At 38.8% G+C, this 27,382-nt stretch overlaps 1 protein-coding gene across 2 annotated transcripts in view; it reads right to left on the bottom strand.

The window, feature by feature from the left end:
* The window catches only part of opn4xa (opsin 4xa), a 41,656-nt gene that overhangs the window by 6,558 nt on the left and 7,716 nt on the right, over nt 1-27,382 (bottom strand). For both annotated transcript variants that reach the window (XM_042509297.1, XM_042509298.1), the window contains exons 3-4: nt 11,472-11,523; nt 6,025-6,160 (exon numbers count right to left, since the gene is read on the bottom strand). In XM_042509297.1, coding sequence (XP_042365231.1) covers nt 6,025-6,158 — 134 coding nt within the window. In that variant the 5' untranslated portion in view covers nt 6,159-6,160; nt 11,472-11,523. The remainder of the gene's footprint in view (nt 1-6,024; nt 6,161-11,471; nt 11,524-27,382) is intronic.

The following is a 27,382-nucleotide window of genomic DNA, read 5'->3' on the forward strand; positions in this document are numbered from 1 at the left end:
TAAAAAAGTGCTTAAAATAATTTTTAAAATGTAATTATGATAATTATAAAAACAAATTTTCCCTAGCTTTATTTCTTTTGTGTGGAACATTTCTGATCGAATCACACCATTTTTCTCAGGATTTAAAGGTATAACTCTTTCAAACCTGGAGCAACATCACTTGCTGCGTTCAGACGCCTTTCACAAGTATTTAAACCTTTGAACACTGAACACATTGGTGCAATTCTTCCAAAAACATGGGGGAACAGGCAAAGAGCATCTTGGTTAGAAATGTTCCACAAATTGCTAGGAATTGGTAGATTTAGGAAAATATTTTTCAAAAAGCAAGGGAAACAGTCTAGAACTGAAAAAAACTAGGGAAAAAACTATGTTTCTAATAGTTATAATTACATATTCAAAATTATGTTACACGATTATCATATTTCAAAAGCACCCTTTCAGAGTCTTGTTTGCCTTGTTCTCTTTTAAACTTATTTATTTATTTATTCATTTATTTTACTAATTTTCAGGTAATTTCCGTGTACTTTTTAACAAAATTTAAGGGTCAGTTCTTCTTTTGTTGCTCATTGCCTTCTTCCCATGTTTTTAAAGAAATCAAGCCAATTTGCAAAGTTTTAGGAAAAATTCTAAATCTACTAATTTCCTGCAATTATTGGAACGTTTCTCACCAAGTTGCTTACTGCACCAATTTTCTTAGGGTTCAAAGGTATAAATACTTATGAAAGATGTCTCAAGGCAGCACAAGCAAAGGGATGTTGCTCCAGTTTTCTGTGGATTAGAAATGTCAAGCCCTTTTCCTGAAAGCAACTCCTTATATTTTCCCTAAAATCTCCCTTAAATCAGCTCTGTCTGGATAACACTGGCCTTTCCTGTTGTCCGGAAAAGAACCAGACACAACATGCAGCCGAAACAGATGCACATAAAATCCATTTCTTCCGTGAAATAGCTTATCAGCCATCAGTAACAAGAAACAAACTGTTAGCATGTCCAAAACAACCTAAACAAATGTTATTCACAAAATCTCACTTCTGGAAAACCCGTGAAGCACATTTGCTTGTAAAATTTTATGAAAGATAATGAGCGGCCAATACGGAGCCCTGAGCAGATGTTGCTTTCTCTGAGGCTGCGGGTTGGCTGGCACATATGGTCATGCTGTAATGCACCGTAACGGTGTGTACTTGATAACCTTCTGTTAGCATGCCATAGCTCATTGCACACACCTCAGATTGATTTTTGGCAACAGTCTGCAAATTGTAGCTAATGCCTTTTATACAGTGAAACAAGCCCCCAGACACAGTGTCCGGCTGCAGGAAGGGCTACACCTGTATGTGGTTATTTACTTTAATTAGTGAACTAGGGAATTCTTGGAATCACAAAAATCTGGTTCCACCTTTTGTAAATACAGGATTCAGAATATCAAGTATTTATTCCAGCCTTTGACGTCTTTCATGTGTGAAGTATCAGTGTGATCTGTTTGAGTTATCTGTTATATGTTTTCTGGATATCTTAATCTTTGACCAGTGATCATATAATGGCATACCTAAATATTTATTTCAATAATTACATCAGCTCACTTAAGCCTAAGGGCGCTGTCCTCCTTATTTTGTCCATTGACTGCATTTTAAAATCTCATCAGTTGATCTTACTTGAAATAATCTTTGAAACTGATCAACTTGAAAAAAAAAGAGTAAATATAACTATAATCTTAATTTATTTACTTCATATGTAAGTGTAAAGTCTACTTGAAATTTTGCTGAATTTACTTAATTTTGTATAGTTGTTGCAACTTCAAAATGTCAACTGAAATGACCTTGTTCTTTCTAAGTGTTTGCACTTAGAAAGAACAAGGTAACTAGAAACTGCTAACTTCATCACTGACAAGTTACTCCAGTTTGCACTAGTGACTAGTTCACTAGTTTGCTACCAGCAGAATACAGATGTATTGCACAGTAAACTTGGCTAACTGAAGTTGCTTAAACTTAAAATTATTAATTTAATTAAACTTGTCTTTTAAGTTGCAACGACTTCACAAAATTAACAATTAGATATAAGGTTAACATAAATTAAGAATAATGGTTATATTTACTGACATTTTTCAATGCCGTTGTTTCTAAGATTTGTTTAAAAAGTAAAATCGACTTGTCAGATTTTATAGTGTGTAAAAGGACCAAAAAGAGTTAACATTCCACAGGCAGATAAGTTGGAGTGTATTTGTGTGTTTACATGCAGGTGAGTGGACATGTACTAAAGTGTGACAGGAGTGGAGATCGAGTGATGCAACATCTGAGATAGCCATGTGTCACTTGAGGTTGGCCCCTAATGCAGAAAACATGTCAGACGCAGGACTCTATCTAACACTTTCCTCCACTGCATCCAATGGAAAACTGTGCACTCAGCAGGAGCCACAGAGTATATAGAATATAGACACTGCTATAAATGCTTGATTCACAGTAAAGTTATTCATTTCAACTATATTTTGCTTCTCACATCCTTTCAAATCAAAATGTATGCAGAAATTGACATCAGAGTGTTAAATTGTTTCTTCATGTAATGGTCAATTTTGAGATTCTGGGCTGTTTTTCAGACTAGTGGAAAGAAAAAAATAGACATTTGGACGTTAGTTGTCATTTTTGTTCTGGGATTTTATTAATTAGAGCATTATTACTTATAAAATGTCTCTTTTTTTATATCCAAAGGTAACATTTCATAAAACTTGCAATAAAAAAAAAATGTCTTATGTAAGTGGTGAACTGGAAGCACTTCAAGGTAATATCTATGTTTATCTTTTTCACCTGTAGTGTCTAATTTTTTGTCTAAAATTGTGTTGAATATGACAATACAAATCTTTAAAAGCCATTTTCTCAAAATGAGTTTTTTTTTGTCAAACTCTGAGCCAGAAATTTCCACTTCAGTCGCATATATACTGTACATACACCAAATGTTCCAGTTTTCACCTGAGGTGTCTCATGTAAAAAGAGGTTTTGCCATCAGTCAGTTAGAATGGTGGTTGAATGTGTGTGTTCAATACCAAAGTGTTGCTTCTGGCAATATAAAAAAGAAACATTAGACACACTATCATCACGCTAAGCTCACACAGCCCTTTCCTTCAGGTTTTAACACCAAGTAATGAAAGCCAGTGAACACTACCTTCATTTTAGATGGAAAAAAATGAGGCTAGGCAGACATGTTATGCCTGAGGTTCTAAACCTTTTGCAGCATAAGGCTTACTTCCGGCTGTCTGAAATTTCCAAGGACTGCCTTCCTATAATTTTTAGCTCCTGATTTGACAGGATTTCACCACATGATTCATCACACTGTGTTTTTGGCCCAGCATTGCTGCCTGCGATTATGAATCTGAACGTAATGCATTCATGGATATATTTGTGCACCACACGCTTGGGAGATTTTACTGCCTCAGGGGTTGTCTCCCGCATCACTTTGATTGTTGCTATTCAAACACAACTGGTCATTGAAATCATGCATCTTAATTTGAGGCTTCTTATTTATGTAAATTATTGAGCATGTTTAGATATTCAAATAACTAGCTTGGTAAATTATTAAAACAATTTTTAATTCTATGTTGTTTTTTTTTCTTTTTTCTAATTTTATCTAACCATTTAACAGTACCTCACTAGCCCGCAAAATGGTGCTGAAAGGCCCACCAGTGGGCCGCAACCCACTAATTGAGAATAGCTGTATAGGCCACATTATCATGCACAATCTCTAGAACATTTAAAAAAAAAATGAATAAAAAAATGAGAGATTTATAGGGACAGCCTATAAAGGGGGACATAGTAGGTGATTGGATTAGCCTGAGCTGCAGTACTATTATTTAAGCTTCCTTGCCTTCTTTATGTGCTTTGGGTGCTATTGTAGTGTTGACTGTATGTTAAAAAAAAAAAGGGAGAAGCTGACTGAATTATTGAATTTATGCATCGATTTATCCACTACAGTTAGAAAAATCACTGAGCTGTTTCCTGCTATTGAATGCCTGCAGGCTGGTGTGAAGACCTTCCTGCCTGTGCTTGTGACATCTGTGCTTCCTAATGCAAGAACACATTGTTTCCCACATTCTGTGCTCTAAATCTCCGCAATGCCCAAATACTGCAGAGCATACTGTTGTGTTGACTTTAAGTTTGCTTGGCTAGAAGTAGAAGTAGGCAATCATTTACATATATATATATTAATTATTATATTTGCAACTTTGGCCTGTTGAAGTTGTTTTATTATGAAATATTATGTATATTATTATATTATATTATTGTTATAGATATAACACTCTGAAAGAAGCCACTCTGCAAAGTAAGTTTTTTTTATTTTGATACTTAAGTAGATTTTGTTGATAATACAGTACCTCTGTACTTCTATTTATGTCAAATTTTGAATGCAGGACTTTTAACTTGTCACACAGTAAATTACTTTACTATGTTAGAGTACGATTCTGCAACTTTTACTTAAGTGATTATTTCACTCCCCAAATGAACATTTACATATCAGATACTCATTCTGTTATGTTGAACTCATCAAGAAATGTTGTTTTTCTTGTAAACCTCCAGTGAACAAACAATACAAAAACAATGCAAAACCATAGCTACTGTGTTGAGCGAGGTAACATGACTGTTTTCATGACTGGAGCACTGTGCCAACCCTGCATTCACAAGAATTTGCTCATAAGGCCAGTTTATGTGCAAAAATGAAAAATCCTAACTGGGGCTTTTTACAATATCAAATAATGTTGGTTTATTTTGGGAACTATTTCGTTTTATTGACGATGAACCTCAACTCCAGATTTCACTAGAGCATTTTATTTTAACTGTGGATTAAAATGACCTTCTAATAGTTTAGAGACATGATAAGAAAAATGGTTATTACAACCTAACAATATTTCCCCTATAAAGTCACAAGGGATTTTGCATTGGATTTTGGATTATTACAGAAAAAACTTCCAGTAAATTTCCAGAAAAATAAACACCACTTTTATAATTTTTGAAGTGTAAATGCAATCACCAGAAATAAAAGCTAACATTGAGCTAAAAACAAATTACACAACAATTACAGGACTCTGATGTTGCTATTACAACAAGCCTGTAAAGCTGTGTTCAGTGTGATGATGCAATGTAATCTCATTTAGCCACTTGTAAACACCACTGTTTTTCTGATATGTAAAAGCTTCAAAAGTCACAAGGGAGGTATTTACTGACCTATTTTCTGTTGTAGAGCAAAATGTCAGATCTTTTCAGCTTGTGTTAACCGCAGAACTTATTTAGGGCTTCTAGCCAGGAACCCGCTCAAAGAACCCATTGACTTCAAGACGAGGGAACCAGCAGTACAAAAATGCTAACTCTTTTCCAGGTTTTAGAATTATTATTGCTCTGTACTTAAGGCAACTGTTATCTGGTCCATTTGACATCAACAACAAAAAACGACCAGTAAGAATTAAATAAATTACTGATGGCTATTTAAGAAGCAACTATTTTAGACATTTTGAAAATTAATGTACAGGAACAACAGTTGTGCTTAACAACAGCTATATGTATTAGGGCCCTTATAAATGTTTTACAATAACTCAAAGTCAACGCGCTGGCTGTGTTTGTGCAAGCAGCATATAAGCCAGCTGTACATTGACATCATGCAGTATGCCTTATGATGCTTCACTTCCTTATGTTGTTTTACTGGCACTCATGAAATTCATTTGTTCCATCTGTTTATCAGCATCCCAACTCAAAGCTTGGTAATGTTGTGGGAAAACATGGACAAATTAAGGCTTTGTGTAAAATCATAGAACAATTATAAATTTGGTCTTCCAAACTAATTTCTAGCCAAAGGCTATAACAAGGCTGTTCAACAAGGATGCAGTGTGAATAGAAGAAATAATATATATATATTTTTTAAAAAAAGTAAGATTACAAGTAAGAATTGTTGTCAGGTAAACAATGAGTTGATTTTAGATTAACCTCGCCTGCACAGCTGTTTGGCTAGAAAAGACTAACAGTGACAGACACATTTTTTCAACACTTCACTTACCAGAAAAAGGCATACATGACCAAAGCGTTCCCAGTCACACCCACTGTTCCGATCACCAAGACAAAAAAGGCAACGATGTAGTGAGCGTGGGCCTGGACATCCACCTGCCGATAGAATCCAAGTTCCACGTCCATTTCTGAGGCAACGCGCACACAAGCACACACACACACACACACACAAACATGAAAGCGTCACAATCGAAAGGTCTGTTTTCATGTACAGAATGTCCTACTGACTTTTACACAAACCCATCCCTCTGACCCACTAAACTCTCTACATTATGTAACAGTGCTTATCATGACCAGAAAGTAAAATGTCTGGAGGCAAAACTATAAAAACATCAGATGTGTTGGCATAAAGCGTCTTTACAAAACTGTCTTTATTCAGTTAACATTCCTATACATGAACATTGTGTTTAGCTGAATCAGTTTACATTACATTCATTATGCATTTTCTATCTGTCTTCTAACAGTTGAGCAATTATTATTTCTTATTTGTTTTTATGATTATATCAGTGCTCATGTACTGAACACACTCACTATTTTCCTGAAGCACTGAGGAAGTATTCAGTTCCTTTAATTCAGTAAAAGTACTAAAACCACACAGTGAAAATACTTTTAAAAGGAAGAGTCCTGTATTAAAAATGTTACTTAAGTAAAAGTAAGCGTAAGGAAGAAAATATATTTAAAGTATGAAAAGTAAAAGTATCCAAATATTAAAAAAGAAAATTAATTGCCAGAATACCCAATTCAGAAGAAGAAAAAAAATGTCTCCCAAACTAAATACTATTTAAAAAACAATCAAAAAAGATATCAACTGAGTTTTTTTAAAGTAGCTGCCAAAGTAACTTATTCAGAAAAAAAATTAAAGACTCCAAAATTCAAATCTATTTAAAAGAAAAAGGGAAATGACTTCAATGTTTATCATAATAAAACTCAAAATCATTTAAAAAAGGAGAAAAACTACAAGAAAATGACTTAATGCCAATTAATTAATTTATTAATTGACTAATTATACTACTAATAAGTACAGTACCTGAGTAAATGTACTTAGTTACATTCCACCACAGTGCTGAAGGAAATCCCCACATTTCCTCCCAGCTCACCGCTGATGTTTTGAAGTTTTACTGTGAACTCACTGAATTTTAAAACAGGAAATGTTGGGTTTTGGTGTCACTCCAACAAAACTGGACAGTGTATCTGTGAGCTCTGAGGAATCATCAGAGCTTTTCTAGTGTCGAAACCAGCCGTCAGTTTGCCTGTTTGGTTGGTTGGACAATACAGTCTGTGCATCATCTGGCTTTCAAGCTGTATAGGGAAACATTCAAACTACTTTCACACAAAATAGTGCTAAAAGCCCGAAATCTATACATCTGAGCACTGTTTAGCCCCGCTCACAGCATGGCTCTGTGGATGGCAGGAGTCAGGAGTCTGACTCTTCTTGTTTGTACACTCTTCTTATCTGGGTGAGATCTATAAACTATGCACAAAAGTCATGCATATGCCATTCACTGCACGTAGCTGATATTTAGTGGCTGAGAGAACGTGTGCACCTCATGCATACAGACCAGATGGAAATTAAGTTAAGAGATATTTAGATTCTGCTTCATTTTATTTTAAACAAATCACAGTATCAGTTTCAGTGTGATTTCTTTTGAATCTACAGAGCGATTTGCAAAATAACAATAAACGCCACCTTTCTAAACTTGATTAGTTAACAAACATGAGGCTCAAGCACATGCAGTTTTACAATGATTAAGATTTGACAAATTATTTTTAAATGACTATTTAATGTTAAAAAAAAATGTTATAGAAATTAATTATAGAGACCAAAACTTTTTTATGGCTAAGTTGTAAGCATGTTTATTTCTGCTGTAAAATTGGGCATTTTAACATGAGTCTCTATGAGGACTGATTCACTTTTGGAGCCAGCCTCAAGGCAATTCGAGGAACTGCAGTTTTTTTGCAAAGGCTGTAGTTCAACACATTGTCATCCCAACTGGTCACATGGTGTCGCTCTGTCAGTGACCTTCCACGTCTACTTCCAACAAATGCATATGGTGGGATAACACAGCCCATTACCGTGATGTCAATGAATGCACATGTGGAGGGATGAGGGAGTGTGGTCCTTATGTTTACACAACATTGCTGACTGTCGCATGGTTGGGATTAGGCAAAGTCCCAGATGGTTAGGTTTAGGCAAAAGAGCCACATGGTAAGGTGTGGAGAAAAACACATACATGCACACAGGAAACAAACTCCAGACTCCCACACGCGCTCCTTATATTATGTGGTTACCAGCAGCGTGATTACCTGATGCTGTTCTTGTTTCATGTGCATCAAAAGGTTCTATCCAGCCATATTCTCAAGTGCCATCTGGCCATCCTTCAGCACATGACAGCATTGCCAACAGATCTGTGCGAGTACATTTTCATCTGACGCCAAAAGCCACATTCTGGTTGGACACAGAAGGTGGCTTTTTGCGTCACCCTTATACGCTGAAAGCTCTGGCAGAGTCGGGCTATTTGGTGAGTTTGGAGTGAAAATGGGCTGGTATTTTTCTGTGCTGGAGGTGACCGCTTGAGCCTTACACATAGAAACAAAACTCATTCTTGCTTCAAGAACTTTAAACTGTTTCTGCTTCACACTTTTCGGGGTGAAATGCCTCAAAAAGTCAGCTAGTTCACCTTATCCACTAACTTGTCATGACAGATTTATGACTTTATTTTAAAATAATTTACAGGTCTTATAACATATAGAATTGTGGAATTATGACAATCTGTTCTTTTATAATTTCAATCATTAAACCTTGCAAACTGTAAAACAAGTCAGCTAAATATTAATTAGAAGACTTGAGGAGAGCAAAGGAACAGCCATAACCTTTCTGGTCAGAGTGAGATCTGCACCAGTATTATTGAACTAAAAGGCTTTTTATGACTTTTTATGAGGTGATTTGACAGATAGCCACAATTTGCATTTTTAGAGCACAGAGCCAACAAATGACAATAGATTTGTTTATTTTTGTCACCAACAACTCTAATACGGCAACATTGCATTTAAAAAAGGATGGCAGTGTGACAGGCAAGATGTCCAGAAGTGTAACGGTTTTTAATCCGTCAAAAGTGCCCATGATGGCTGTGCTGTACATGACTGGGAAATATTTATCCAAAAGGTGATTAACTCAAGGCATTTCTGATTATGAAAATGGCTGTAAGGACTTCCACATGCTACTCCATGCGGCCAATGCTCAGCTGCAGCACTGATTATAAGAAGATTTCTATGTTTTGTTAATGTGATGGACTCAAGAGTGCACGTTGAGTCACGCAATTTTAACAGCGTTCATCATCCCATGTTAACCCACTTCCTGCCACCCTCTGATCTGCATTATAGAGAGGAATTGGGTGCCAGTGCAGCACAATGCTCTCTGCCACAGAAGATGCTATAAAAACATCTATCATGTCTCACATTAATAATTTTGTTTGAGAACATGTTATAAATCATATCTGCTGTTGACTCACAGTGCAAAGCTGGTTGATGGTACTGAGCTTAATCCACCAGAGTAGAAGTGAATCTGACTCATAACACATGTACATGAAATGCCGTAGCATGTTGCTCTGACTAAACTGTATTGATAGTGCAACATTTTCTGTCCTGGTGTAAAAAATTAATAGAATAGCATGGATATTTATAATACAGTGCAATGGCTGAAGTACACAGAGCTCTTACTGTGCACAGTGAAGCCTTGTGCGTCAGAGAGACCCTCAATCACCTCTTACTTCCCCTCATTTGGAACAAGCATTGTCTTTTATGAAAGGCTAAAGTGTTGTGAATCAAATGCGTATCTGATTTAGAGTGACTGTGTTCACAGTATAGCTGAAAAGCACTCTTTAACATCTTCTCTGGGGATTTCATAGTAACTGGGATGGATGCATCGAATGTGTTCATGTTACTTCAGAGATTTCTTAAGTCCGTGTTCATGGAAAGCAAAAATGAAAATGAAGAAAGCCCTTTCTGCCCCTGCTTTTACAGTACAGGAACCAAGATGGCACCCATTTCCTGTTCACACATTCTTGTATTACAGCTAAACAGTGCACAAAAATCTGTTTCTAATGTCATTTTCAGCAACAAATAGGAACTTGGTTTAGAATATTCTGGGTGGGGGGGGGCATTTTTGCCTTTTATTGGTAGGACAGTTGTTAAGTATGAAAGGGGAGAGAGAGGGGAGCGACATGCAGCAAATGGCCAAAGCCAGAATCGAACCCGCCACCGCTGCGGCGGCGAGGACACAGCCTCTGCCCACTCTATGAGCCACCAGGCGCCCCAGCATAATTAACAGTTAGATTGCAGTGTGGTCTAAGTTTGAAAGAGAAAGGTGTGGCTCTTCCGCTCATCAGCTTTTATACTTTTTTTTTTCTGTGTAGCTCAAGCAACAACCCAAGAGTCAGCAAAAATCGAACTGCGAAATGCGTCATCAAATGGATTGGAGCTGAGGGATGAGCAGAGAGATCTGGGCACTGCTAAGATGGAGGGAAGTATACCATTGTTCATTAACACATAGTGCCAACATTGATGTGATGCAAAGCTGATTGAATATTGGCAAATTAACCTTTTCATTGAATATAAAAATACACTGAAAACACTTCAAAGCCATTTTAATAAACTGCAAAATGACTTAAAGAAATTCTCTTGGTGAATGTACTGCTTAGCATTATCCATTGTTTAGCTGGAATTAACAAGTGTGTTTGTTGGAGATTTGCCTTTTTAGTTAGTTATCCTTGATAGCTAATGATAAATATATATATATATATATATATATATATATATATATATATATATATATATATATATATATATATATATATATATATATACATATATACATATATATATATATACATATATACATATATATATATATATATATACACATAATGTTATATAAAGGATGTAATATTGGTGCAGCATGTTTATGCACGGCTTCAGCTGAGGACAACTAGGAGGAGGGAAACTAGGGGTGTGGGTCCTCCAAAAGAAAATTATGAGTGTCAAATATTTATCTCTTGCATTCTGGTAAATGTTTGTGCACCTATTTTTGCATTTTCTGCATCAATTCACGGTGTAACTGAGTTTTGCCAAAATAAAAGTCCTCTGCTATTTTCATATCTCTAAATTTCTAAGATGATCGACTAGTATCATCAATAGTATAGATAGGTATAAGAAAATCTTCAATAAGAATGTTGCTTTAGCAAGAAAACCACAGATTTTTCTTGCAAATGCTTCACCTAACCCCAAGATATAATTAAAAAAATAAATGAAAACTGCTTTTTTTTTCTCTTAGAAAGTTTGGTTTATATGGTAGATCTTCATATTAACTTAACATATCATGGTTTACACACGTGTATAAAACTTCAAAATATACAGAAAGAGAGTGAAAAAGTGTTACTTTACCTCATGCAGAGAGTGAAGCCCCTTCTCCTCGTCAGGGCACCTCTGTATTGGACTGGAAGAGAGGATCACAAACACAGAAGCCGTACAGCATGTAAAAGTGCTGGAGAGAAATCCGCCCAAGTATAAATGGATATGGTTGATGACTGTTTCTCTAATCCCCAAGTTAGATGGAGATTCTCTCATACACTGCAGCAACAGTGAGCTGCTGCTGCCAGTGCTTGAGAGAATATGAGAATAAGGAGAAAGACTCATAGAGAAGCGAGCAGCAGCACATTGACCCATCCCCCTGCTGGCTACCCATCACACACAGCTCTCACATGGCATAATGCATCGATCAAGCCAGTGTGTGATGTGTGTGCGTGCATGGGGATGTGCGTGCTGTTTGTGTGGGAAGGTGGGAAGAGGCTGGTCTGGTCATATTAAAGACATTTTCAGGAAACAAAAAACTCTTGTAAATACTTTTAAAAAAGAAACTGTGCTTCAAAGAAAACATTTTTTGAAAAACCAATTGTCTGTCGCACAGTTGCAGCTTCCCCTAATGAATAATGATAAATGTGTGTTGTGCAAAGTAGTTTTTATAAGCGTTGATTTTACATACAGCAGCACAATTGTATGTGAGCAGCAGATGCTATAGCTGATTACAATGGACATAAGAAAGTGACTGAGTCCAGCTGCTGCCGCTTCACATAGGGCGTGCTTTGAGAATTGTGGTTTTGAAAAGTGCCAAACCTTTTAAATACAGTATCAAACATGTTCACTGCTCATCCTTGTGTAAGATGAATCTTGAGAAAAGCACTCAGATAAAAGCCTCCCAATGTTTATCGTCCCATGCACAACTGAGCAGACAGCTGCAGCCCCCCCCCCCCCCCCCTTGCCCTCAATTTTCGTTTTGTGCGTTAAAATCTGGTCATTTTGTTCGACTTTCACAGCACCTTCAAAGGAGGCCCAAAAATGCAGCGACTTATAAAACAGGCTTTCTCTGTGAAGATTCAGTCTGGATACCATCTAGCGAGAGGAGGATAACTTCTGGGTCAGTGCACTTGCAAGGGAAACAGACCTATCAACACACACTAGTTTCCAACCAGTTAGCTACACTTAAATGAATTCTGACATGCAGTGAGGCATGTATTATTTTGCTTTTCTGTTTATTTGTTTTCTGTGTTGTCATTGAAGCCTTGTTCAATCATTTGCTGTGTCAAACTACAGTATTGTGATGACCAGCTGATCCATTGGGGAGGGCATTTAAGATCATGGATACAAGGCTTAACTGTTTGCTTTATGTAGCGAAAACAAAAAGAGCTTTCAGTGATGCTGTATACTCCATCAGATATCTGAAATGGATCCCAGAGAAGTATGTACAGAAGGAGGGTAACAGTGCAAATGTAAAATAATAACAGTGCCAAGATCAAAGGGTAAAAGAATAGCGAGGTAGATTATTGCACAGGGACATGTGTAGGGGTAGTGAGTTATTTACTGCTTACTGTTTGTTGCTGTTTATATTTCTGATGGCCCAGGGAAAGAAGCAGTTCATGGTGGTGCAAGCTCTGATAGACTTGTAGCACATGCCAGAGGGCAACAGGTCAAACAGGTGATGTGCTGGATGGTCCTTGATAATATTTTTGGCTCTGTTGTTCTCATTCTGCAGCACAGGGTTGCACAACAAAATGCAAGTGGCAGTCCCTTTTATGCAAAAAAAAAAAAAAAGGGGGGGGGTTTGTGGAGCACTGCATTATGTTTCCACAACTATGCAATTCTGCCACCGTGGGTCCTAACTGTGTATTTAGCAGTAACCACCATACAAGCGCAGTGCATAGTGGTGGTAATTTGCTAGCCAGATATACACACTAACAGGAGTAACATGCACACATGGCCACAACAAAAACAAAAAAGGGAGAAGCTCGGAAAAAAAACAACAAAAAAACCCCCTCCCACAACAAAAAACAGAGAAGCTCTGAATACAGCACACAGAGGGGCGTGACTTCATTCTCTCATTCTCTGCTCAGGACGACATTACTCCATTACTGTATCTTTACATAGCAAATAGTTGTTTGCTGCTTTATTAATGTTCTGAATGTGGTACACAGGTCTATACACAGGTTTATTAAGGTAGGCATATTCAATGCACTTAGCGCCCTGCTCCTCCAATGCCCAGAATACACTATGTACCAGAGGCTGACTGAGAGAGAGATTTTCTACTTTTAGGCGCAGCTCCAAAAACAGAAAATCAATATAAGGCGGGCAATCTATTCTGGCGGGCTAACACGAATAAATGAATGTATGGGAAACCCTGATCTCAGAGATATTGTCGATCTACTTTAACAGTGTTTGAGAACCAAGCATCATCGATGTACACGTGAAGTCCTCCCTCCCTTGTCTTACTGCCCCTATGTTCTGAGGGTGCAGCACTCACTCTGCCCTTCAAGTGCTTGCTCCGGGATATTATGATGAAGCCAGGTCTCTGTGAAGATGTGGTCAGGATGTGTGAATGGATGTGAGGATGTGAGAATCACTGGCAACAAGGTTCTTGAGGACATGTAAGAAGTTGTTCTGCAAAATGGTTCATCGCAAATACGTAGCATGATAGTACTGGTTGGTCCTCAAGAACCACCAAGAGATGACCATACACTAGCCCACACTCATGTCAGCTGTCTCTGTCAGGCTCTAAGAGCAGATCAGAGTGCTGTCTGTTTGCTCCTTTTGCCTGAAGTGACCCCCACCACAACAATCAACAATCCAATTACCGTCAAGATAGTCTGTCACCTCTTTCCCTCCCTCTGAGGTGTGAAAAGGACAAATGCATTTCACAAAATACGCTTCAGCACAAAAGCTTGTATGTGAGAATTAGTCTCCCCTTAAGGGGTTTTGGAGACAAGCAGTAGTCTACAAAATAAAATTCAAGAGGCTCTGTAGGACCACCAGCACACATCTTACAATGAACGAGAATCTGGTGGGGAAGCCAAACACAGATAAAGGTAATGAATTTACAAGTAATGGAATCCTGAAGTTCTGTTTTGGTTCTTAAAAAATGCTTTTATGAACACAGTGTATGAACATAATTCAGACTTCTGTATTCTGATTTTTGCTCAAAAGCCTCTTGTCTTGTTTTTTGGCCAGTGACTGTTACAGGATTTACAAAGGATGTCTTGAACCACTGCATTCATGCCAAAGATTCCTATCACATTGACCAGCAAAGTTTGTTGATGCTGTTTTTTTCCTCAGTTCAGTCCACTTTACCCAATTAGGTCAATGTTTTTGTCAGATCCTGTCAGGGGGAAGACAGGCCTCTGAAAAACTAAAGTGGTGCTTGTTGTAGCCCTTGTTGCTTCCTTTGGGGAGTGATGACATTTTCGTTTTATTTTAGGTCATCAGTTAGGCCAAGCTTCCTCAGGCACCGCTCCTGGTCACCAGAGATTGGCTTCCCAGTCAATAGGTCAATATGTTGTCTAAGTGAGTGTATTTCTCTGCATGTCAAGAGGTTTAGTAGTGCAAACAGGGATGAGGTTACAGAACAGCGTGCGGTACCATTTAAGAATAGCTCATGACTTTGGGAGATGAAGTCAAAATTTGCAGAGATCTAAAGTGGCCCCAGGTGTACTTAGGCAGGGATCCCAAGATATCTGTCACAATCTGACACTAGGAGGGCAGAATTACACCAGATGTCCATAGGATGTTACAATGTCAAGTGCTGGTTGTGCTATGACCCCATCATGTCTACATCACAGGTTCAAGAAAGTTCCAGAAACTGGGTGTATGACCACCTGCTTTTTGCTGACATATTTTTGTGATTTATACAGAAAACAGAATTAATGTAAAATGTAAATAAATATAAGGAATATAAGGATTCACTTCAGTTAGCAGCTGTAGCAATTCAAAGTCAGCTGGCATAAACCCCAGGGGTTTCATACCACCCCAACTCCTCAGCAGATCGGAAAACTTTCTGTTGCTACCATTACACCGGTTAGCCCCGGCGCTGCCACTGGCCACTAGCTCGCTGTGACCCCTGTTGCTGGGGTTTGCACTGACTGAGTTTGAGTTGCTACAGATGGTAAAGCTAACTGAAGGTCCCTCTCCAGAGCTGCTGCTCACTCTCCTTCTGGTCAAATAGTCTCCTAGCAGCGGGGAGTGAAGATGAGAGACAGCAGGGTGTGCAAGTTAGCTCATTCTTATCTCATTTTTCATGTTAAATAAGATAAGATGAGACCATATTTAGTAAAAAAAAATCCTTATTATCCTCCAAATCAGCTGCATCACCAGCCTTAATTGCCACCTTTTCTTTTACTTTTCACTGTTGAAAGGGAATTTCATATAGGCTACTTGTGACCCAAGCATGAACACACAAGACTTCTGTTGGAAATTGTAGCAGCAATTTGTGAGTGTCAATCATTCAGTCAAACATCCATCTGCATCTAAGCAGCGCTCTCAAATCATTTATAAAAAGGACCCCCTGATTGGTGTCACATCTCCATTTTCTTTGGAGAGGGTTAAGATCTCCTCTTAACCCTCACCTCACTTGACCTTCTGTAGGTAGTTGACTCCATGCACAGGCGTGATCGAGATGGATTAATTCCAACAGAGTGTCCAAACACGTGACGAATGGCAAAAGTATGACTAGTCACCTTCACAGTATGCTCTCGTTATATTGATTATTTTTCGACATTATATAAGCGTCTCAGCATCAGCAGCAGTGAGGCAGTGGATTGTTAGAGGTACACACTGAAACATTCAGGGCAGTCGTTAGGAGAAAAGTATTATCTAATGGCTCAGAGGATCAACTACTCATGTATATTAAGGGCTCCTGTAGACCTGTCTGTATGGATTACTACAGATTTAGTTATAGCTAGTGGCCCAGCAACTCAGGAATAAAAGAGATTATCGATGAAGCTAACCTCAGTGACACAGTGAACTGTGTCAGAGGCTGTGACAGAGCTTAACTGAGACCTTAATGTATTATGGTGGTATGGACCTTAATGTATTATTGTGAGGAATTTCAGTGCTTTGAAAAAGACCCAAGACATAGAGTGAGATCACATATAAGATATTAAATCTTTCACCGGTGACGATTTATTTTGTCTTTTCAATGGATCCCTATATCAGTTAAAGTCATTTTATACACTAGTCTCAATTATAACTCAAGATTTCTGTCATCATGACAGTGAAATTGATTTGTTTCATTTTTTTGCATAAAGTAAAATTAACAATAAATACAAATAGGTGTGAACATGATGACACCTGTGCAATGTGATGTAATCCAATACAACCACTGTACACTCAGTACTGCTTAGTGAGGCTTACAAATGTTCAACTTTGTTGAAATCTGTCTAAATTGAGGTCCATTCACTTGGTTCTACCTCTGACAATGCCTTACAAAATCTGCTTTTTATTTTATTATTTATTCTTGTGCAACTTAAAAACAATACGTCACCTTACCACATCTGTGTAAGACAAGAGAAAAGCTCAAAACTAAACACTACAGTCAGGTATAAAAATAACGATTATCCTGAGGGAAAATAATTTTAATACTGTATCTGTATCAGCTGTTGGCAGGACTAAATTTGCAGTCTGATACAATATGTTGAAGACTTGAAGTCGTCAAACCCAGAGGATGTGTGGTTGTTGAAACTGTGAGGTGATGACAGCACATCAGACACGGCTCCATAAATAAATAAAGACACCAAACGCCAACACTGTTGCAGGTCATGCATGCCTCTGTCTTTCATAGTCTTTAAAGTGTTCTGGCACACCTTACTGCTTCCTTCTGGTGATGTATTTGTTTCATGTCTGCTTCCTTTTCCTGTTCTCTGTCGCTGTGGTATTGTTTCATGCAGATTTATTTGTCCCAGGAACCCGCTGCACTTGCTCTCCAATATCCTTATCAGAGTGACGGTGGTCACATGCTGCATAATGTGCAATGCACCTCCTGTGTTCCTTTTGATGGCCACTACAGCTTTCAGTACTAAGCTGCCTGTGTCTCAGCCGAAAAGTTGCCCTTGAAACACCACAAAGACTACAGCCAAAAGCCAACAAGCTTGTACAGTCTTGGTCTGCATGAGAGGAAATAACTCTCCATAGCAGCAGGTGAAAGTAGTCTATATTTGTCATTCAAATAGGAAAACCGGAAGACTGACAGAATGGATTGTGGTAAGCACATTAATACACAAAGAACAATATCTGGTATTTACCATGGGCTCGCAAACAATAACATAAATAATCACAGACCAATTTCTGCATAAGACCTCCATGGCTAGAAAATAACTTCACCTACAGTTCTGTTCACGTCCCCCTGACTTCAGCCCTTTGTTTGCTTTCCTCTCTACCGTATCTCTTCTCATACTCTGAGCTGAACTGTCAATAAAAATGATTTCATTCACTGACGGGCACTGCCATCGCCGATACCAATTTAACAATCAGCCGATAAAAAACAACAAGGGCTGACTTGTGCAAACCGTGCTGGACACCACCACAAAAACTAGGTTAAAATACTTTCACCGACGGCCCAACATTGACTGACAGCCACTGATGGAACATAACTAAGTACATCTACTCTGCATTGGGTACTTTTAATACTTTAAGAGCTTTTTCCTGAATGTACTTACATTTACTTAAATAAAATTTTCAGTGCAGGACTTGTAACAGAGTATTTTACAGTGCAATCTTTGGACTTTTACTTAAGGGTCTGAATATTTCATCCACCATTAATGACAGCCAGCCGGTGGTTTTGTGCGTCAGGGCCCTAAATCTCAATGGGTCTGCACAATAGAAATCCACAAACCAGGGTGTGGTTTTACAAGAGGCTCGTCCCTATCATTGTTCAGAGGTGAGACCAGTGAGAGTTAAATAGTAAGTGTTGTACGTGTGGATTTGGAGGTGGATGTGGGTGTTTATCTCGGAGACTTCAGTATTTTATCAGACAAATGCTCACTGCACAACTGTGATACTCTTTTTTGTCACTTACAGACAAGTCCACGAAATTTTTATGACGTTAGCTATTAGATTTGAATTCTGATCAAATTAAACTTTGAATTTTTACAAATTTACAAAAAAATGTTTTTAAAAAATGAAATATTTATAGTAATGTCAAAAAAACTGTACTCTTATGTTTGTTGCTGGATGAATGTAAATTCATGTTTCATTGAATCTGAATACGCTTTACTTTGCTGACAACCACCAGATGGCGACATAACAAATTTCTATGCTTGTAGAAGACAAAATGCTCATACATACTGTATATCCCCCTAACTCCATCCTATGAGCAGCAGAGGAATTCTTCCATTTCTGAAAATATGCAAACCTCTCAGGCTTCTCATGATGAAGTTAGCAGCTCTCTGGGATATGGAGCCGATGCATTTGGAGTAACTTATTTCATGTTAAATAGGTGGCTGATGTGATATAACCTTCTGATGTAACAAGGCCTTCTGAAATTCATCTGCACAACTGCTTTTGCAAGCTATTGTGTGTCTGGAAGAGTACATTCGGACAGGGTAAACTCTGTCTGTGTGTTTTGGTTGCATTTAAAAGAAGTAAACGTAAAATAATCTTTAAAGGTAAATGGACAAGGAGGTAATTTATAGCATAGAATTTCATGTTGTGGTCTCTCTGTTTGGCTGTAAGTGGCCTATAGGGGTAGGATATTTAACCACTGACACAACAATTATCATGTTTTAGATGTTTTAGGTATCATATGTTAAGTTATGATCAAGTGGATTGCAAATAGATGTTACACATGATCTATGTTTTCTACATGCATCAAGCAACCAGTGGAAGAAGAGTACTTAGACCCTTTACTTAGAGAGACAGATACCCCTAAAATCAAAAATACATATTTTTCCTCTTTCCTGTAATGCTATTTATCAAATTATGTTGTTTGTTATGAGTTGCAGAGTATTGGAGTTTTGCCCCAAGTTGAATATTATGGAACTAGATAGCCCTCAGCTTGCTCAAAGCACCAAAAAAAAAAAAAAAAGTTAACTATAAGCCTACTTAAAAAAAATGATAGGCCATTTGTTATAACTAAAGGTGAGCCATTCTGTTACAGTTGGCATATAAATAAGTTATATATCATATCGTCTGCACGTGACCGTAGCTTGCATCTACAGTAATTAACAGCTTGTCTTTTCACCAAACATAGAATTAGAGCACTTGGATGAGTGTATTTGTGTACGATCACGGGTTGCAGATCAGGGATATTCATGGCGCTGCAATGAGGCATGATGCTCTCGTATTGCGTATAGAGTTTTGTTCTATTTTAAATATTTGAATAATAAATTTAGTATGTGTACCTCACTGCTCAAGACAACTAGCACGCTGTTAATCCAATACTGTTAACCACACTGAAGTCCTTTGCGACCTTGAACAGGAGCCCAAAGGTTATGGAACCGTTTCAAATTAACGACATAGTTATGCACACACATGCATGGCCACTTATGCATCTGAAGCTGTATCCAACCACACACACTGGATTCATTTGAACAGCAAATGTCTCTCATGTCTCTGTGGTTTTCTGATTATAGGCTATAGTATCAGACATATAACAGATATACTGTCTCTTTGGTGATCAGAGCTACCCATGTCAGGATGTCATGATGAAGAGATGCCTTAAATGGAGCTTTACTACCACCTAGTGGACTGGGGGTGCAGCACCTCCTGCAGATGTACAGTACTGAAGTGGAGGAGCAGTTGTAGGTGGTCTAAGGTGGGCCTCTCCAGTTGTAAATAATGTTCTGACACGTGTGTGACCACTCCGGTGTCTGCGACCTCTCACCCCTGAAAGCTCAGCTTTACCACCTGGGGGTGGACTGTTCTTGATCTTGCGGCACCTCCAGCAGGCTGGCACACTGCTCTCTCACTCCCAGTAAAGAACCCCAAGGTCCACTTTATCGCGCACACACATACAAATATATGTGTGTGTGTGTCTGTGCGTGGTCCTTTTAGAAAAACAGCTCCATTACAAAGGTATTTGACGTGGAGGTCTTTGGGACTGTGTAAGTCATCTCAGAGCTTGGAGCAGCTCATGTTTCTAAGTGTTACTTTTATATCCTGGCTTGTTACAGAGTTTGTTTATATTTTAAATACCTCAGTCAAAACAGGGTCACTTTGAAAGTCAAAGCATATGCACCTCTGTGTAAATTCTGTCTATTATGGTTTCCAGTTGTTTAAATTTCTGTGCAGTGTATCTGGTCAGCTGTCTTGTGTTTCACCTCCGTTGTTTGATCTGTTTAATTCTGAGGATGCACAATTTCAGCACAGTGCAAGTGAAGGCTTGTCTGTACATCAGTGTAAATAGGACTCAACACAGTAAAACTGGCTTTAGTTATTGCTTATTTTGGGCTTAAGCACATCTGGGGTGTGTTATGACTAACGCACTCTCTTCCCCTCAGAGCCTCACACACATACACACACACACACTCCCTTTCTCTTGCATTGTGCAAAAGATAACAAAAGTTGTCATTAAAGCTATGAAATTTCTTGATGTCCTACATACAACTGGGAGACAGCTGGTGACAGACATTGGATGATATAAAAACCAGGTGTGGTATTCAGTGAGCACTCCTCAGGTGCGTCTTTTCAAGACCTGCACGATGAAGTTTGATATCACTGATGAACGCCTACATCTGCAGCATCATTTTTTTCCTCATCCACGACACATCAGACCCCCCACTCCATTCACTCTCACTGCCTTACCACCTAATGATCCTCAACACCCACCAGAGCAATCATATGCACCCCTTTGATCAGCTTTATCCCCCACTTTAGTAGTGTTAAAAAAAGATACAGCACCAACAAAGGGCCAAAATGTGGCTCCCTCCCACTGCCTCTCTTTTTCATTATCTATTCTCTTTTATTCCCTTGTCCGCATGCAGTGCTGAACAATGCAGCGCAGGCGGACAGGGTGGAGGCTCATGACAGGATTGGTAACATGATGACACACCAAAGGCCAGGTGAGTAAAATCCCCCTCCACAGTGGGACATGTGTCACAGTCCAGCCGCGTCTCCAGCCTTTTTTGTGGTCTCGCATCTCCCTTCTATGGCTCTCTCCCCCTCCGGCCGTAACGATAAAGCTCCCATCTGCTGTGGGGACGCAGTCTTTCTCTCTCTGAACTGATCCCTCACAGCAGTTTCCCCTTTGTCAGATATGCTGATCGCGTTTCACTTTTGACACCTCTGTGTTTTACACTTGCGACAGGTACGACGGTTCTTCTGTTCTCCGAAGAAATGTATTGGAAACGTGATAGTCGTCTCTTTCCAAAAGCTTTGCCCTCTGCGCCCTTGTCCCCCTGGTCGAAACAGTATTTTTTTAAAGCGCAGAAAAACAGTTCTAAAGGAATGCCTGAGTGTGTTGATCCTCACCAAGAGTTGGATAATTGACCCTTCGGCTGACCTATAATTCACCACAAAAGGTGCAACTCTGAACTTGCCGCACAAAGACTAAATGAGACCCTTTACAGTCACTGTAATCCCTTACTTTAAAGGTTCAGTGTGGATTTAGGGGGATATATTGGCAGAAATCAAATATATTAAGTATGCTTTCTTTAATGTATAATCAACTGAACATGAGAATAGCAGCCGTTTATATCTACACAGGAAGCAGGTTCTCATCTACGGAGATGCCATGTTGAACTGCCATGTTACTACAGTAGCCCAGAATAGACAAACCAAATACTGGCTCTAGAGCCAGCCATTTGTGTTTTCATGTCAGCAACAGTGGTTAGAGCCCCTCCGCAACGAGCAACGGCGGAAAACACTGCTTTGTTTTTACCAGTTTAAATCACCAGGTCCGTTTGTTTCAGAGAGGAACAGACATCTGAATAATTCACCTCCAGGTTAAAACCTCCTCAATATCTGGATCTCAAGTTATCAGAGAAAAAAGGTGAGCACATATTAGCAGGTGCTCGGCGAACGGCCTGTCTCCGATATGCCAAACAGTGTGGAGAAACACTGATTTGTAGCGTGAATCATCTGGTGTTTTTACGGCTATAAATCACCGGGTCAGTTTGTTTTGGAGAGGAGAACTTTGTGGATAACTCAGCCCATGGTAAAAAACCTCTCAAACTTCTGGATCAGAAATAAGATGAGCACACATTAGCAGGTGCTGGGCGAGCGGCCCCACTGTGACAAGCCGAGCAGCACTAAAACATTTTTAAAAAACACTGATTTGTGATGTGACACTGCTTTATTCAGTGTTTTTACCAGTTTGTCTGGTTTTTTTTGGAGAAGAAAAGAGTCTTTGGATAACGCCATGTTTACACTGGATGCAGAAGTACGGTAAAGCGCATTTTCCATGGAGCGCTACCCGCTTCCTTTTGGCACCTATGTGGAGCAATGGGACTCTTCCCACCGGGCATACCACAGCCCAGATCTCTGCATCAGGCTCAGGATCTGCAGCAATAGCGACGTCTGCTTTATTTTTTTCTGCAAGCTGCGAGCAAATCTGGCAGAAAAACACATTTATAATATATTCTGAGCAGTATAAAGACAATATTTGATATGATATAAAGGATATTATTATGATAAATGATAAAATATGCATCCCATGCTTGAGTGGAGAAGCATAATCTCTTGCTGACCAGCTTGGAGAAATGCGCTTGTGTTGTGAACAGGCACATGACTGCTGATGGGCACGACACTTAACATATCGGGACACTTCCGCGTCTAGTGTGAAGCCACTGTGTTGCAGCTCTCACTGAAAAACTGCCTGAACAATGAACACTGAAAGAAAACTGGTAGAAGTTTCAGCTGGTTGCAAACTGAAATTCTCACTGCTAGCTGCCACTAAATCCCCCCAAATCTTAAACACTGTTCATCTATGTATGCATGATTGTAGCATCCACTCTGATTAATTACACTTATGTTTATATGGATCTGCCTGGCTGTCTATCTATCACCTGTCTGGCGACCCATGCAGCCATATATCTATCTATCTGTCACATCCATCTGTGAGGCTGTCGCTCATCCATAGTGTTCTCAGCTGTTTCAGTGTGTCAGCGGTGTTGCTGGTGATTCTACACACAAACTTGCACATGCCAATTGTTAGTAACATGAACCGAGTCAGCATCCTAACCTGCAGTGAGATCGCCTGTCACAGGTCAAAGGGACAGCTGTAGTGTTTTCAGACTCTGGCTTAAACTGATAAAGTGTCTTGGAATGGGAGTGATGTGTGATATGAGGCCAGATTATCTTGTTACAGTCATGATAAAGTTCATATGTTGTCATGTGTCTCACCAACCTCCAAGGGACTGTCACCAGCACCATATGATTTCATGAATAAGAGAAAAAGTAAAAGTGCGGTTTTAATGGATTCACAATTGAAAATACAAAACTGTTTTACGAACTTGATATTTTTCTTTTCAAAGTCCAGACAAAAGTATGCCCAGAGCGCTTTAACATCTGACACCTGAACCTTGACCTATGCACCCGAGTGTGCGTCTCCAGATACTTCAGCTATCAGGTGGACTCAAAACAACGAATGAAAAGAGTTTAAAATTTTCTCTCCACCCCGAATGACTCACTGCCCTGTTGTGCGCACATCAATCTTGTCCTTGGAGCCAAACACCTCAAATAAACCTGACCTCCATATTCTGATAATAACAATAACATGCAAAATTATCACAGCATCCTTATTCCTAATCATCCGTTCCTTATCAGCAGTTCACACTCAAAAGTGTCCTTGATACTCCCTGTATAATCAGACACACTTTTACAAGTCAAAATGTATTCTGATTAATTAAGTTATTTAAAATGAGTTAAATATTTCTCCATCTAGGTATTAAATGGGTTTAGCTTGGATTCAAATAGCATGCTTACTCTCTTATTAACAGGATACAACGTCCACCAAGGTTATAATAAATGGCTTAATTAGTTCATTAACTGATATCATAACAGTTGATTTAATCTACAATCCAAGGATCCTCCCACAAAACTAGTAGCGGCTATCGCTAATTTATTTGACCTTGGAAGTAAATAAACACTGCAAGTCAACTTTCCCATAACCCCTACTCCCAAGTGAACTGATTAGATTATCATGGTATTACATCCAATTGTCTCTTTGTAAGCTCCATTCTGCTTGTTATTGTAAGCCTCTTGTTATGTGCTATTCATGAGACAAAGTTCAAGGTTGACTCACCTCTCTGTTCATTACAAGAGCAACTGAGCAGCGTTTGTCCAGAGGTATGACGGGACAACAATGTGTGCTAATACTAAAGCCTGGAAAGTGTTGGAGTGGTAGTGTAATTTATTAGTAATGCGGGGAAACGCTATATCCTGTTAAGCATAATCATGAGTCATATTTCTCAGGGCTGGAAAAGTTCACCTCCTTTTCATCCACATCTGTCCTTAATGGATTTGGACTGCCTGGCAGGGCCAGTTTATACATTTTAACATGGGTGGCCCCAGTTAAAATCTGAACTTCTAACCCTTGCAGTGTGAGAGCCATGTTCTACACAGAGGTGTGGATTTGTGTGTAGACAGCTTGTAGTTTTGGGGTGTGAGTGTGAGTGTGTGTGTAAGCATTATTGTACAATGCAGGATATAACTTAAGCCTGGAATGAAGAAGTCAGTCGATTTAATGAAAAAAGTTTACTTTAAAACAGTACTTTACCAACTATAACCCAGACTGATATGGGTTATGAGTAAGTCTCATGTCTGTGCACTCAAGTCACAAGTTAAAACAGGCAAATCTTAAAGTCAAGATGGGCAAGTCGCAAGTCCTAAACTTTAGGTTTTGAGTCTTAAATGATACATATGCGCTCTATGTACAATATGTTCAACTTACAAAACCTATGAATACTTTTTCAACTTTACTTTACTTTTTTTTGCCAAAATTGTTGGAAGTTGTTTACAACTCCATCTGTAATTTTGGATAGGCACGTTTTGCATAGTGCGATTTTTTTTTTTTTTTTTTTTTTGGACCACCAAAAGTGTTGTAGTGTTGCCAACAAAATCAATGCATTGTTAGCTCTTCATGATTTTCCATTGCAACTTGATTGGATGTTGTTGGTTCAAACAAAGTGGATCATCTTAGGAATTGGGAAAATTGTGAAGTGTGAAAGTGTTGATTTGCTGGGAAACAGCATACTTTTTAATCATTGGGTTCTGTGGGAAGGTGTTGAATTCCAAGTTGGGTTGAACACATTTTTTTATTTTTTCAAGTTGGGTCTACTTGAGTCACAGCCCAGTCAAAAGAAGAAAATGGTAACATTGTACAATTGTGCAGACCATACATGTTACATTTGCACGTTTCATATGTATCATATAAAAACTTCTAAAGTGATAAACAGTTCAATACTGGAGCATAGCTCCAGTATTTTCTTTGGGTGCATTCCTTGTAAAGAGGCCCATTGAATTGTCTGTTGCAAATTCATCCAATCTGAAGTAAGCTCTGATCTCCGCCTGCAGAGGGGCTGAAGCGCAAGAGACTAACTTCAACCTTGTTTCTACAGTGACATAGTATCTGAGCTGACTTTGTCATCGAGAGGTGGATGTGACGCCTGCCAAGCTGCAGGTCACTGCAGGTCACTGTTTGATACCAACAAAATTGGTAGTTCTTAAACAAGTCACTGCTGTGTTTCCACCAGCTTTTTAGGAAGCAATGTGGGTGTTTTCTAGCAGCTTGTTTCTGCCTTTCCAAAACTCTGGACTGTATTTGAATCTGAAAACAGGATCTTTTCCAAACCCTAACCAAGTGGTGTTTGATCCTAAACCTATTCACATGTTGACCAAAGCTTTTTTGAGACGTTAAGTTTCAACATATCCACTACATAATAACTGAAAATGTAACACAAAATGTACAGTACCAACATTTTTTTCTGGTAATTGGTTTGCAAGTCCAAGTCACGTGACTAGTTCACATCTCTGACTGGGATGACAATCCCAAATTGACTCAATATATAAATATGGAGAATACATTAATTATTCTTACGTATTGACGTTCGTAATTATATACTTTCTAACTTGAATGTGTAAAAAAGCATCAAGTCGAAGGCAAAAAAATTAACATAATGTACAATATTTCTACATTTTTAATGTATTAGTCTCCAACAGAAATGTTCTTAATTGCCACTTGTGTAGCTGGAGTTCTTTTCAGACTATTTCCCTTCCACATGCACCTTGGAAGTAGGTGAACTTGTGCCAGAAATTCCTAGCCTGACTTCAGAGACATCTCTGGCATTTTGTTAAAAAAACACTTGCTGTTAAATTCCGCACCTTTGAAGCGGTTGAAAGATGTCGTTTCTCATGTTCGGTCACACTGGACTAGCAGTTCCTCCTGGCTTAAGTTTTTGTGCTAAACTAAACACACCGAAGACCCAACTCTGTACCTACTAAACACAGGTATTCTTCTCATTTGACTCTCAGTAAAAGATAAATGAATCTTTCCTTTAATAGGCCAAGGTCTAGACCTGTTACGGTTATATGAATTTAGTATAACCAATTTGTGTGCACATCATGCTTAGAACCATAAAATTTACAAAAAGAGAAAGGAAGTAAACAAAGGAAATGCTTTTCTCTTGCTGTGAATGAATCAGTGTATCTGCTAATTAATCTCAGAGTAAGATTCCTCATCACATATTTACAATTCAAGCACTTTTCAAGGTGACCGCACTACGTGATTTACATCAAAGTGACCATGTGGTCATGCAGCTCTGATCAACTGTCCGGTCTGCTGAGAGAGACATAATATCCTCTGGGTATTACTGACAGGGAGCATGATATGAGTGTGTATATGCCTCAGTGTGTATATGCCTCTGTGTGTGTGTGTGTGTGTGTGTGTGTGTGTGTGTGTGTGTGTCACTGTGCCTGTGTGAGCATGCACATTTACACACAGGCCCACGTGTATGAGTGTGAACGTGTATGTGTGTCACAGTGTATTTATGTAAGCGGCTGACATAAATACATCAAGGGGAACACACAGCTGTCTAGTA

This window comes from Plectropomus leopardus, chromosome 20, assembly GCF_008729295.1.
Source record: "Plectropomus leopardus isolate mb chromosome 20, YSFRI_Pleo_2.0, whole genome shotgun sequence".
NCBI lineage: Eukaryota > Metazoa > Chordata > Actinopteri > Perciformes > Serranidae > Plectropomus > Plectropomus leopardus.